This window comes from Anser cygnoides, chromosome 35, assembly GCF_040182565.1.
Source record: "Anser cygnoides isolate HZ-2024a breed goose chromosome 35, Taihu_goose_T2T_genome, whole genome shotgun sequence".
Lineage (NCBI taxonomy): Eukaryota > Metazoa > Chordata > Aves > Anseriformes > Anatidae > Anser > Anser cygnoides.
This window is the reverse complement of record NC_089907.1, coordinates 2400703-2413900: the sequence shown is the minus strand read 5'-3', so window position 1 is coordinate 2413900 and position 13198 is coordinate 2400703. Positions and strand designations below refer to the sequence as shown.

General features: G+C 67.6%; 1 protein-coding gene and 1 long non-coding RNA gene across 2 annotated transcripts; both read right to left on the bottom strand.

Moving 5' to 3' along the window:
• Positions 1 to 1637: 1637 nt before the first annotated feature.
• On the bottom strand, positions 1638 to 2268 carry LOC136788400 (uncharacterized). The gene is made up of 2 exons (XR_010827196.1): positions 2090 to 2268; positions 1638 to 1899 (listed from the first exon to the last, which is right to left on the bottom strand). It is a non-coding gene; the product is annotated as an uncharacterized lncRNA (long non-coding RNA).
• Positions 2269 to 3596: 1328 nt separating this feature from the next.
• Positions 3597 to 12588, bottom strand: DDX39B (DExD-box helicase 39B). The gene is given in 12 exon segments (XM_066986782.1): positions 3597 to 3755; positions 5864 to 6011; positions 6085 to 6229; positions 6318 to 6427; positions 6656 to 6787; positions 8288 to 8406; positions 8484 to 8645; positions 8648 to 8666; positions 9674 to 9766; positions 9855 to 9982; positions 12369 to 12495; positions 12497 to 12588. Coding segments are annotated over 12 exon segments (1281 nt in total). The 5' UTR covers positions 12578 to 12588; the 3' UTR covers positions 3597 to 3738.
• Between the last annotated feature and the right edge of the window lie 610 nt (positions 12589 to 13198).

Here is a 13198-nt window from a genome sequence, read left to right as displayed (position 1 = left end):
AGTGGGCGGGGCTTCCACGGTAGTGGGCGTGGCCTCGTAGTGTGGGCGGAGCCTCTTGCAGTGAGGGCGGGGCCTCTGCCGCGGTGTGGGCGTGGTCTGAGTCCCAGTGGGCGTGGCCAGTCGCAGTGGGCGGAGCAAAGGCCCCGCCCCGCGGGGCAGCACCAATCACAGCGGGCGGTGGGCGGGGCGTCCGCGGTGGGCGGGGCCTCGGCCCTTGTGCGTTCCTCGGTGGGCGGGGCCACGGTCCTCGTGCCCTCGCGCTGGCGGGGGGCGGGGCCTCGGTCGTGACGTCACCGCAGTGGGCGGAGCGTTCGGTCGGTGGGCGGGGCCTCGAGTCCATAGGGGCCTCCTGGGGCTGTGCCCCCCCCCCATGGCTCCGGGGGGGGGGGGGGGGGGGGCTTCGGGGTGGCCCCGCCCCCATCCCAGCCGGCCTGGGGGTCCCAGAGGGTGCCTGGGGGGGCCCAGGGGACCCGGGGTGGCCCGGGGGAGCCCCGAGGCTGGGGGGCCCCGCTTCACGGCGCCTCCTTGTGCCCGGGGGGCTGCAGGGGGTCCGCGGGGGCTCCCGGAGCTCCATGGGGGGGTCCCAGAGCTCTACGGGAGGGTCCCGGAGCCCCCCAGCGGGGTCCCGGAGCTCCACAGTGGGGTCCCGGAGCCCCCTGGCCGCGTCCCGCAGCTCGGCGGGGGGATCCCGCAGCTCGGCGGGGGTCCCGTCCATCCGGAGCCCCTCTGGCCTGCCCCCCTTCGCCGGCCGCCCCGTGCCGGAGGCTGGCGGCCAGCACCAGGGCCTGCAGCAGGCCGTAGAGGGCCCCGAGCGGCACCAGGTGCTGCAGCAGCAGGCGCAGCGCGGCGGCCGCCAGCAGGAAGGCGGCCAGGCCCTGCAGCCAGGCCCCCCGGCGCCCCCCAGCCCCACGGCCCCCAGCAGCCGCCGCACCCCCAGCGCCCCCAGCGCGGCCCGGGCGGCCCCCAGGCACCCCAGGGCGCCCAGGTCGAAGAGGCGCCGCGCCAGGGCCAGGCAGATCTCCAGCGGCTCCGAGCCCCCCCCGGCGGCTCCCCGCGGCCCCACGGCGGGCCCCGGCCCCACGGCGGGCCCCGGGCCCAGCGCCACATCGGGACGACCGGGAACCGTCCCCCCCCCTCAAAGCCCCCGCCGCGGCCCGGCCTCACCTCGGGGGGGTCCCGCAGCCTGCGTCCCCCCCCCCCCCCGCCGGGAGGCGACCCTACAGTAAACACCGCCCCGAGGGGGGCGGGGAGGGCAACCAAGATGGCGCCCGCGGCGCGGCCCCTCCCAAGATGGCGGCGGCGCGTCACGTGCCCCGCGCGTTGCCACGGGAACGGGGCGGCTCGGCGCGGAGCCGCGACAAAATGGCGGCGCGTCACGTGGGCGTTACCACAGCAACGGAGCCATGACAAAATGGCGGCGCGTCACGTGACCCCCCCCCGACCCGTTGCTATGGGAACGGGCGGTTCGGCGCAGAGCCCCGCCAAGATGGCGGCACACCACGTGACCGCTCCCCCGGTTGCCATAGTAACGAACGGCCCGGCCGTCCCAAGATGGCGGCGTACCACGTGACCTCCCCCTTCCCATGGCGACCAACGCCCGCCCCCCCCCCCAACAAAAAAACCACCACAAGAAGCCGTTTGCGGACCCCAAATTCTCTTTATTGGCCCCAATTTCACCCCCCCGAGTCACCGCCGTCGCTCCCCGCTGCCTGGAAGAGAAAACGGCGTCAGTGTGCCGCGGGGGGGGGGGGGCGGGGAGGGGGAGGGGGGCGGGGGGGGCCGCGCGGGCTCAGGGCGCTGCGAGGGCTCGTCACGGCGGCTCGGCCTCACCGGAGGGCTCCTCATCGCCGCGGCCCCCCCGGGCGGGGCGCGCTGCTTACCGTGCCGGGTCCCGGCGGCCTGAAAAACAAAAGAGGAAAGGGCGTGAGGCGGGAGCGGGAGCCCGGGGAGAGGGAAAACGGGGCCCCGGGGGCGTCGCTCAGGCGCTGCGGTGTCGTCAGGGCGCTCGGAGACTCTAGTCTGAGGGGATCATCACCGCGACGGGCCCCGCGCCCCGCCCGCACCCGCCGCCAACCGTCCCCCCGCTCACCTCCGGCCGAAAGAGGCGGCGGGCGACGGCGCTGCGCCTTTTATAGCCGCGCCAGGCCACGCCCCCGCCAGGCCACGCCCCCTGAGACCACACCCCCAGCACCGAAACCACGCCCCCAACCGCAAGCCACGCCCCCACGCGGTCTACTCTAAGCCACGCCCCCTCCCAAACCACGCCCCCTTCCCAAGCCACGCCCCCTCCCAACCTCCTCCTCCCTAGGCCCCTCCCACCGGCCCAAAGCCACGCCCCTCCCTAAAGCCACGCCCCCACCTTTACCTTAGGTCCCTCCCCCCAAACCCCGCCCCCTCCCCCCCAAACCCCGCCCCCTCCCCCCAAGCCCCGCCCCCTCCCCCCCAAGCCCCGCCCCCTCCCCCCAAACCCCGCCCCCTCCCCCCAAACCCCGCCCCCTCCCCCCCCAAACCCCGCCCCCTCCCCCCCAAACCCCGCCCCCTCCCCCCCAAACCCCGCCCCCCTCCCCCCCCCAAACCCCGCCCCCCTCCCCCCCAAACCCCGCCCCCCTCCCCCCAAACCCCGCCCCCTCCCCCCAAACCCCGCCCCCTCCCCCCAAACCCCGCCCCCCCCCCCCAAACCCCGCCCCTCCCCCCAAACCCCGCCCCCTCCCCCCAAGCCCCGCCCCCTCCCCCCAAGCCCCGCCCCTCCCCCCAAGCCCCGCCCCCTCCCCCCAAGCCCCGCCCCCTCCCCCCAAGCCCCGCCCCCTCCCCACAAGCCCCGCCCCCTCCCCACAAGCCCCGCCCCCTCCCCACAAGCCCCGCCCCCTCCCCCCAAGCCCCGCCCCCTCCCCCCAAGCCCCGCCCCCTCCCCCCAAGCCCCGCCCCCCTCCCCCCAAGCCCCGCCCCCTCCCCCCAAGCCCCGCCCCCCCTCCCCCCAAGCCCCGCCCCCCTCCCCCCAAGCCCCGCCCCCCTCCCCCCAAGCCCCGCCCCCCTCCCCCCAAGCCCCGCCCCCTCCCCCCCAAGCCCCGCCCCCTCCCCCCAAGCCCCGCCCCCTCCCCCAAGCCCCGCCCCCTCCCCCCAAGCCCCGCCCCCTCCCCCCGCAAGCCCCGCCCCCTCCCCCGCAAGCCCCGCCCCCCTCCCCCCGCAAGCCCCGCCCCCCTCCCCCGCAAGCCCCGCCCCCTCCCCCGCAAGCCCCGCCCCCCTCCCCCGCAAGCCCCGCCCCCTCCCCCCAAGCCCCGCCCCCTCCCCACAAGCCCCGCCCCCTCCCCCCAGGCCCCGCCCCTCCCCCAAGCCCCGCCCCCTCCCCCAGGCCCCGCCCCCAGCAGGACCGCACAGCCGAGGCAGGCAACTTTATTTTACCAAAAACACCAGAAATTGTACAGCCGGGGGGGGGGGGGGGGGCCGGGGGGGCCCAGCCGGGTGGGGGGGGGGGAACGGGGCGGGACCCCCGGCTGCCCCCAGCGGGGGGGGCGGCCCCGCCCCTTTTTTTTTCCTTTTTTTTTGTCTTTTCAGGCTGTTTTTCTATAAAAGCCCCCAGCTCCCACGGGGAGCCCCCGGGGTCTTCACCCCCCCCCCCCCCACCCCAATTTGTTTCCTTCCCCTCCCCCCCCCCCTCCAAAAAAATCCAGCTCCGGGGAGGGGGGGGGCGGCCGGGGAGCTGGGGGGGGCGAGGAGACGGCGGCGGGAGGCGGCGGGACCTTATCGGGTCTGCTCGACTGCGGGGAGAGGGGGGGAAACACCGTGAAACGACCCGAAGTGCCCCAAAAAGGCCCCAAAACCCGAAACCACCCCAAAAAGCCCCGAAACGAGACAGAAGAGCCCCCAAACGCCCTGAAATGACCCCAAAGAGCCCTCAAACGCCCCCAAAAAGCCCTGAAATGACCCCAAAGAGCCCCGAAACGAGACAGAAGAGCCCCCAAACGCCCCCAAAAAGCCCTGAAATAACCCCAAAGAGCCCTGAAATGACTCCAAAGAGCCCCCAAATGCCTCCAAAAAGCCCTGTAATGACCCCAAAGAGCCCTGAAGTGACCCCAAAGAGCCCCCAAACGCCCCCAAAAAGCCCTGAAATGACCCAAAAAGCCCCGAAACGAGACAGAAGAGCTCCCAAACGCCCCCAAAAGCCCTGAAATGACCCAAAAAGCCCTGAAATGACCCCAGAGCCCCCAAAGGTCCCCAAAAAGCCCTGAAATGACCCCAAAGAGCCCCCAAACAGCCCCGAAATGACCCCAAAGAGCCCCCAAACAGCCCCGAAATGACCCCAAAGAGCCCCAAAACAAGACAGAAGAGCCCCCAAATGCCCCCAAAAAGCCCTGCAATGACCCCAAAGAGCCCCGAAATGACCCAAAAAGCCCCAAAACGAGACAGAAGAGCCCCCAAACACCCCCAAAAAGCCCTGAAATGACCCCAAAAAGCCTCGAAATGACCCCAAAAAGCCCCGAAAAGCCCGGAAAGGGTCCCAAGGAGCCTCAGAACCACCCCCCAGAGCCCCAAAACGGCCCCCAAAAGTCCAAACCACCCCCAAAAGGACCCCAAAAATACCCTAAGGAGCCCCCAGAGCCCCCAAAATGCCCCCCAGAACCCCAAAACCACCCCCAAAGAGCCCCAAAGAGCCGTGAACGGGCCCCCAAAAGCCCGAAGCGCCCCCTAAAAAGCCCTAAATGGCCCCTAAAAGCCCAAAGCGGCCCCAAAAAGCCCCCGACTGCCCCCAAACTGCCCCCGACCGCCCCCAAAAAGCCCGGAGCGCCCCCAAACTGCCCCCACCTCCCCCCAAAAGTCCAGAGCACCCCCAAACCGCCCCCAAAAAGCCCAGAGCATCCCCAAACCACCCCCAACTCCCCCCAAACCGCCCCCGACCGCCCCCAAAGAGCCCGGAGTGCCCCCAAAGCGCCCTCAAACTGTCCCCGACTGCCCCCAAACCGCCCCCAAAAAGCCCGAAGTGCCCCCAAACCGCCCCCAACTCCCCCCCAAAAAGCCCGGCGCCCCCCAGAAAGCCCGGAACGCCCCCAAAGCGCCCCAGAACCACCCCCAAAGTGCCCCGAGTGCCCCCAAAGCGCCCCCAAAAGCCCAGAGCGCCCCCAAACTGCCTCCAAACCACCCCCAAAGCGCCCCGAGCGCCCCCAAAGTGCCCCAAACCACCCCCAAACTGCCCCCCAAAAGCCCGGAGCGCCCCCAAACCGCCCCCAAGCCACCCCCAAAAAGCCCGAAGTGTCCCCAAACCACCCCCAAAGTGCCCCCAAAAAGCCCAGAGCGGCCCCAAAGCGCCCCCAAGTCCCCCCAAGTCCCCCAAGAAGCCCGGAGTGCCCCCAAACCACCCCCGACTGCCCCCAAACCATCCCCGACTGGCCTCTAAACCACCCCCAACCGCCCCCAAAAAGCCCAGAGTGCCCCCAAACCACCTGACTGCCCCCAAAAAGCCCGGAGCACCCCCAAACCGCCCAAAGTGTCCCCAAACCACACCCAAAGCGCCCCCAAAAAGCCCGAAGTGTCCCCAAAGCGCCCCCAAAAAGCCCGGAACGCACCCAAAGCGCCCCCAAACTGCCCCCAACTGCCCCCAAAAAGCCCGGAGCGCCCCCGACTGCCCCCAAAGCGCCCCCAGAAGCCCGAAGTGTCCCCAAACCACCCCCAAAGCGCCCCCCAAAAGCCCAGAGCGCCCCCAAAGCGCCCCAAAACCACCCCCCAAAGCGCCCCCAAAAAGCCCGGAGCGCCCCCAAAGCGCCCCCAAAAAGCCCAGAACGCCCCCAAAGCGCCCCCAAAAGCCCCCAACTCCCCCCAAAAGCCCGGCGCGCCCCCCGAAAGCCCCCAGGCCCCCCGGGCCCGCACTGACTGTAGGAGGAGATGTCGATCTCGTCGGGCAGCTCGCTGATGTTCACCTCGAAGCGGTCCTGCACGTCGTTGAGGATCTTGGCGTCGTTCTCGTCCGACACGAAGGTGATGGCCAGGCCCTTGGTGCCGAAGCGCCCCGCCCGCGCCACCTGGGGGGGTTCGTTTCAATTAACGGGGCTGTTAACGAGCCGTAGGGGGGTTACGAGGCTGGGGGGGCCGCACCCGGTGCAGGTAGGTGTCCGAGTCCTCGGGCATGTCGTAGTTGAAGGCGATGTTGACGCGCTCGATGTCCATGCCGCGGCCGAAGAGGTTGGTGGCCACCAGGATGCGGCGCTGGAAGTCCTTAAACTGCTGGTAGCGGGACAGCCTGGGCGGGGGGGGACCCGAAAATTGGGGGGGGGACCCGAAAAATTGGCGGGGGGACCCCTACATCCTCCCCCGAGCCCCCCGGTTACCGCTCCTCCTGCGGCATGCCGCGGTGGATGGCGATGGCGGGGAAGTTCTGCTCCACCAGCAGCTGCGCCAGCGCGATGCAGCGCTGCACCGACTTGACGAAAATCACCACCTGCGGGGGGCAAAAACGGGGTGAAACGGGGCAAAAACGGGGCGCGGACCCCCCCGCGAGATGCTCAGACCCCCCACTCCGGGAACACGCGGGGAGCGCCCAACGCCCCCGAGCCGCGGCGCGGCCCCGCTGAGCGAGGGACGACCCCCAGCCAAAAGTTTGGTTTTTTTAGGTTTTCACCCCAAAACGGAGCCCCCCCCCCCCGCTGGAAATTTGCCCCCCCCGGACCTGGTTGAACTCGAGGACGTCGAGCAGGTCGAAGAGCTTGCGGTTCTTCTCGTTGTCCTTCAGCTTGACGTAGTACTGCTGCAGCCCGTGCAGCGTCAGCTTCGTCTCGTCGTCCACGAAGATCTCCATGGGCTGCGGGGACGGGGGGGGGGACAGAGGGCGGCGCGCTGGGGCCCCACGGCTCTGCCCCATAGCGAGGGCCCTGCCCCACAGCGAGGGCCCTGCCCCCCAGGGAGACCTGCCCCACGGGAAAGGCCCTGCCCCGTAGCTAAGGTTCTGCCCCATAGCGGGGAGCCTGCCCCATACCAAAGGCCCTGCCCCATAACTAAGGCCCTGCCCCATACCTAAGGCCCTGCCCCATACCTAAGGCCCTGCCCCATACCTAAGGCCCTGCCCCATACCTAAGGCCCTGCCCCATACCTAAGGCCCTGCCCCATACCTAAGGCCCTGCCCCATAACTAAGGCCCTGCCCCATAACTAAGGCCCTGCCCCATAGCGGGAAGCCTGCCCCATAACTAAGGCTCTGCCCCATAGTGAGGAGCCTGCCCCACAGAGAAGGCTCTGCCCTATAAGAAAAGCCCTGCCCCATAGGAAAGGCCCTGCCCCATAGCACAAGGAAGCCTGCCCCATAAAAATGCCCTGCTCCATAGAAAAGGCTCTGCCCTATAAGAAAGGCCCTGCCCCATAGAGAGCGCTCTGCCCCATAGCGGGGAGCCTGCCCCATAGGAAAGGCTCTGCCCCATAAAAATGCCCTGCCCCACAGGAAAGGCTCTGCCCCATAGCACAAGGAACCCGTCCCATGGGAAAGGCTCTGCCCCACAGAAAAGCCTCTGCCCCATAGTGGGGAGCCTGCCCCATAGACAAGGCTCTGCCCTGTTAGAAAGGCCCTGCCCCATAGCAAGGAGCCTGCCCCACAGAAAAGCCTCTGCCCCATAACTAAGGCTCTGCCCCATAGCGGGGAGCCTGCCCCATAACTAAGGCTCTGCCCCATAACTAAGGCTCTGCCCCATAGCGGGGAGCCTGCCCCATAACTAAGGCTCTGCCCCATAACCAAGGCCCTGCCCCATAGCGGAGAGCCTGCCCCATAACTAAGGCCCTGCCCCATAACCAAGGCCCTGCCCCATAGCGGAGAGCCTGCCCCATAACCAAGGCCCTGCCCCATAACCAAGGCCCTGCCCCATAGCGGAGAGCCTGCCCCATAACCAAGGCCCTGCCCCATAGCGGAGAGCCTGCCCCATAACCAAGGCCCTGCCCCATAGCGGAGAGCCTGCCCCATAACCAAGGCCCTGCCCCATAACCAAGGCCCTGCCCCACAGCAGGCTGCAGGATTCAAGACCCCACAGCCGTGCCCTGCCCCACAGCGGGGTCCCTGCCCTATGGGGGGGGTCTCGCCCCATAGCGGGGCTCCTGCCCCATAGCGAGGTCTGGGGGGGTCGGGGGGGTCTGGGGGGTCAGGAAGGTCGGGGGGGTTCAGGGGGCCTGGGGGGGGTCAGGGGGTTGGGGGGTCCCTCGCCACCGTCTCCTTGTGCTGGGGAGGAGGACAAAGGGGGGGGGGGCTTCTTCTGGTGGGGGTGGGGATTTGAGGGGGTCTCGCGGGGTGGGGGGCCCCAAAAAAGCACGGGGGGGGCTCACGTCCTGCATGAACTTGCGGCAGACGGGGCGGATCTCCTTGCTGAGCGTGGCGCTGAACATCATCACCTGCTTCTCGTGCGGCGTCATGCGGAAAATCTCCTGCACGTCGCGGCGCATGTCTGGGGGGGCGCAAAGTGAGCCGGGACCCCCCGAAAAGCCCCGAAACGCCCCAAAAACCCCCCCGGACCCCCCGCACCCAGCTGCTCCAGCATCTTGTCGCACTCGTCCAGGATGAAGTGCTTGATGTGCTTGAGGTTGAGGCTCTTGTTGCGCGCCAGCGCCAGGATGCGCCCGGGGGTGCCCACCACGGTGTGGGGGCAGTTCTTCTTCAGCACCTCCTCGTCCTTCTTCACCGCCAGCCCCCGAAAAACACCGCCACCTGCGGGGGGGGCTGGCGCTGAGAGACCCCCCCGGGGCTGAGCACAGCCCCCGGTGCTGAGTGACCCCCCCGTGCTCAGCGACCCCCCTGATGCTCAGAGACCCCCCCTGATGCTCAGAGACCCCCGCCCGGGCCCCGAATTCCTCCCCCCCCCCCAGAGCTGCCCCACACAGACGCTGTTGCCCCCAAAACCCCTCAGGACCCCCCCCAAAACCCCCACTCGCCCCCCCCCGAAACCCCCACTCGCCCCCAAAATACCCCAAAACCCCCCAAACCCCCCAGGACCCCCCCCCCCCAAAACCCCCACTTGACCCCCTCCCCCCAAATACCCCCAAACCCCTCAGGAGCCACCCCCCCGAAACCCCCACTCAACCCCCCCCCCCCCCCCCCCAAATTCAACACCACCCCCCCCAAAAAAATACCCCCAAACCCCCCAGGACCCCCCCCCACTCCTCCTCAGGACCCCCCCAAAACCCCCCACGCCCCCCACCCCCCCCCCCCAGGACCTCCCAACCCCCCCCCCACTCCCCCCCAGGCCCCCCCCCCCACTCCTCCCCAGGACCCCCTTAGGACCCCCCCACTACCCCCCACGCCCCCCACTGCCCCCCAGGACCCCCCATGCCCCCCAGGACCCCCAGGACCCCCCATGCGCCCCCACTCCCCCAGGCCCCCCCCCCCAAGCCCCCCCATGCCCCCTCAGGACCTTCCGCTCCCCCCACTCGCCCCCAGAACTCCTCCACTCCCCCCCAGGACCCCCAAAGCCCCCCGAGGCCCCCCCACTCCCCCCCAGGACCTTCCCACTCCCCCCAGGACCCCCAAAGCCCCCCCAGGACCCCCCAACCCCCCCCAGGACCCCCAAAGGCCCCCCAGGACCCCCCAAAGGCCCCCCAGGACCCCCCAACCCCCCCCCCCCCCCAGGACCTTCCCACTCCCCCCCAGGTCCCCCAAACCCCCCCCAACCCCCCCCACACCCCCCCCCAGGCCCCCCCCGGGCCCCCCCGGCTGACCTTGACGCTGGGCATGTACTTGGAGAAGCGCTCGTACTCCTTGCTGATCTGGAAGGCCAGCTCCCGCGTGTGGCACATCACCAGCACCGACACCTGGGGGGGGGGACGCACAGCGCCGGGGGGGTCACCGCCGAGTCCCCGCGGCCCCCCCGGCCCCAAGCCGCCCCCCCCGCGGCCTCACCTGCCCCGTGACGGGCTCGAGCTGCTGCAGCGTGGCCAGCACGAAGACGGCCGTCTTGCCCATGCCCGACTTGGCCTGGCACAGCACGTCCATGCCCAGGATGGCCTGCGGGATGCACTCGTGCTGCACTGCGGGGGGCGGCACGGGGGGGGTCAGCGCCCTCCTGCGGCACCCCCGGGCGCAAAAAGGATCCCCCCGACACCCCGGAGCCCGAAAGGCCACCCCCGGGACCCCAAAAGCCCCCCAGACCACAAAAAGCCCCCCAGGACCCCCAAAAAGCCTCTTTAGAGCTCTTATAGTGCTCCTAAAAGACCCCAGGGCGCTTTTTAGGTGCCCAAGAAGCCCCCAAATGTCCCCTAAGGATCCCCTAAAGCCCCCCGAACCCCAAAAAGCCCCCCCGGACCCCAAAAAGCCCCCCCCGGACCCCCAAAAAGCCCCCCAGACCCCCAAAAAGCCCCCCCAGACCCCCAAAAAGCCCCCCAGACCCCCAAAAAGCCCCCCAGACCCCCAAAAAGCCCCTTTAGAGACCTTACAGCGCTCATAAAAGACCCCAGGGCACTTTTTAAGACCCCAAGAAGCCCCCAAATGCCCCTAAGGACCCCCAGTGACCCCCTAAAGCCCCCAGGACTCCCAAAAACCCTCCCCAGAGCCCCAAAAAGCCCCCCAGGACCCCCCAAAAGCCCCTTTAGAGACCTTACAGCGCTCCTAAAAGACCCCAGGGCGCTTTTAGGAACCCAAGAAGCCCCCAAGTGCCCCCCAGGACCCCCAGTGACCCCCTAAAGCCCCCGGGACCCCCAAAACCCCGAGACCCCAAAAAGCCCCCCCAGAGCCCCATAAAGCCCCCCGGACCTCAAAAAACCTCTTTAGAGGCCTTATAGTGCTCATAAAAGACCCCAGGGCGCTTTTTAGGTCCCCAAAAAGCCCCCAAATGCCTCCTAGGGACCCCCAGTGACCCCCTACAGCTCCCCGGGACCCCAAAGAACCCCCAGGACCCCAAAAAGCCCCCCAGGACCCCCAAAAAGCCCCCCAGGACCCCCAAAAAGCCCCCCAGGACCCCCAAAAGCCCCTTTAGAGACCTTATAGTGTTCCTAAAAGACCCCAGGGCGCTTTTTAGGTCCCCAAGAAACCTCCAAACACCCCCTAAGGACCTACAGTGACCCTCTAAAGCCTCCCGGGACCCCAAAGAGCCCCTTCAGAGACCTTATAGCGCTCCTCAAAGACCCCAGGGCACTTTTTAGGCCCCCAAGAAGCCCCCAAATGCCTCCTAGGGACCCCCAGTGACCCCCTAAAGCCCCCGGGGACTCCCAAAAAGCCTCCCCAGACCCCAAAAGCCCCTTTAGAGGCCTTATAGCATTCCTAAAAGACCCCAGGACACTTTTTAGGTCCCCCAAAAGCCCCCAAATGCCTCCTAGGGACCCCCAGTGACCCCCTAGGGATCCCCTAAAACCCCCCGGGACCCCAAAAAGCCCCCAGGACCCCAAAAAGCCCCTTTAGAGACCTTACAGCGCTCCTAAAAGACCCCAGGGCGCTTTTTAGGTCCCCAACAAACCCCCAAACACCCCCTAAGGACCCCCAGGACCCCAAAAGTCCCCCCGGGACCCCAAAAAGCCCCTTTAGACACCTCATAGCGCTCCTCAAAGACCCCAGGGCACTTTTTAGGCCCCCAAGAAGCCCCCAAATGCCCCCTAAGGACCCCCAGTGACCCCCTAGGGATCCCCTAAAACACCCCGGGACCCCCAAAAGCCCCTTTAGGGACCTTACAGCGCTCCTAAAAGACCCCAGGGCACTTTTTAGGCCCCCAAGAAGCCCCCAAGTGCCCCCCAGGACCCCCAGTGACCCCCTAAAGCCCCCCGGGACCCCCAAAAAGCCCCCTGAGACCCCAAAAAGCCCCCCAGAGCCCCATAAAGCCCCCCAGGACCTCAAAAAACCTCTTTAGAGGCCTTATAGTGCTCATAAAAGACCCCAGGGCGCTTTTTAGGTGCCCAAGAAGCCCCCAAATGCCCCCTAAGGATCCCCTAAAGCCCCCCGGACCCCAAAAGCCCCCCCAGAGCCCCAAAAAGCCACCCCAGGACCTCAAAAAGCCTCTTTAGAAGCCTTACAGTGCTCCTAAAAGACCCCAGGGCGCTTTTTAGGTCCCCAAAAAGACCCCAAACGCCCCCTAAGGACCCCCAGTGAACCCCTAAAGCCCCCAGGACCCCCAAAAAGCCTCCCCAGAGCCCCAAAAAGCCCCCAGGACCCCCAAAAAGCCTCTTTAGACACCTCATAGTGCTCCTCAAAGACCCCAGGGCACTTTTTAGGTCCCCAAAAAGCCCCCGAATGCCTCCTAGGGACCCCCAGTGACCCCCTAAAGCCCCCCGGGACCCTCAAAAGCCCCTTTAGAGACCTTACAGCGCTCCTAAAAGACCCCAGGGCGCTTTTTAGGTCCCCAAGAAGCCCCCAAACGCCCCCTAAGGACCCCCAGTGACCCCTAAAGCCCCCGGGACCCCCAAAGAGCCCCCCGGGCCCCCCGCTCACCCTCGGAGGGGTGCTCGAAGCCGCAGTCCACGATGGCGCGGAGCAGCTCGGGCTTGAGGAGGAAGTCGCGGAAGCCCGAGCTGTGGATGGAGACGTAGGAGCCCTTCACGTCCTTCTTGGGGGCGCCTCGGCCCCGTCGCCCCCGCCGCGTTTTCCACCTCATCGTCCTCGTAGTCCAGCAGCTCGTTGTCCACGTCGTTCTCCGCCATGGTGGGGGGGGGCTGGGAGATGGGGGGGGTCAGAAATGCAAAGGAGATCCCAAAAGACCCGCTAAAAGTATCGAAAACCCGCAACAGACCCCTAAACACCCGCAGAAAACATCCCAAAAAAACACAGAAGGCCCCAAAAAAGCCACAGGAGACCCGAAAGAGCCACGGGAGACCCCCGAAAACCCCCCAGGAAATGCCAAAGCCTGCAGAGAACCCTAAAAAACTGCAAAAGCCCCCTAAAAACCTGCAGGAGACCCAAAAAGCCTGCGGGAGACCCCTCAAACTCAAAAGAACCCCAGAAACCCAGAGCGGACCCCCCAGAAAAACACAGGAGACCCCTAAAAGCCCGGAAAAGACCCCAAAAAAACCAAAAGAAATGCCAAAATCTGCAAAGAACCCCAAAAATCTGCAGGAGACCCCTAAAAAAACACTAAAAACGGCAAAAACTGCAGAGAGCCCTAAAAACCCGCCCCAGGAGACCCACAAAAACCCACAGGACACCCCAGAAACCTGCAGGGAGCCATAAAAAGCCGCAGGAGGCCCCTAAAAACCCGCAGGAAATGCCAAAAATTGCAAAGAACCCTAAAAAGCCACAGCAGACCCCAAGAAACCTGCAGAAAA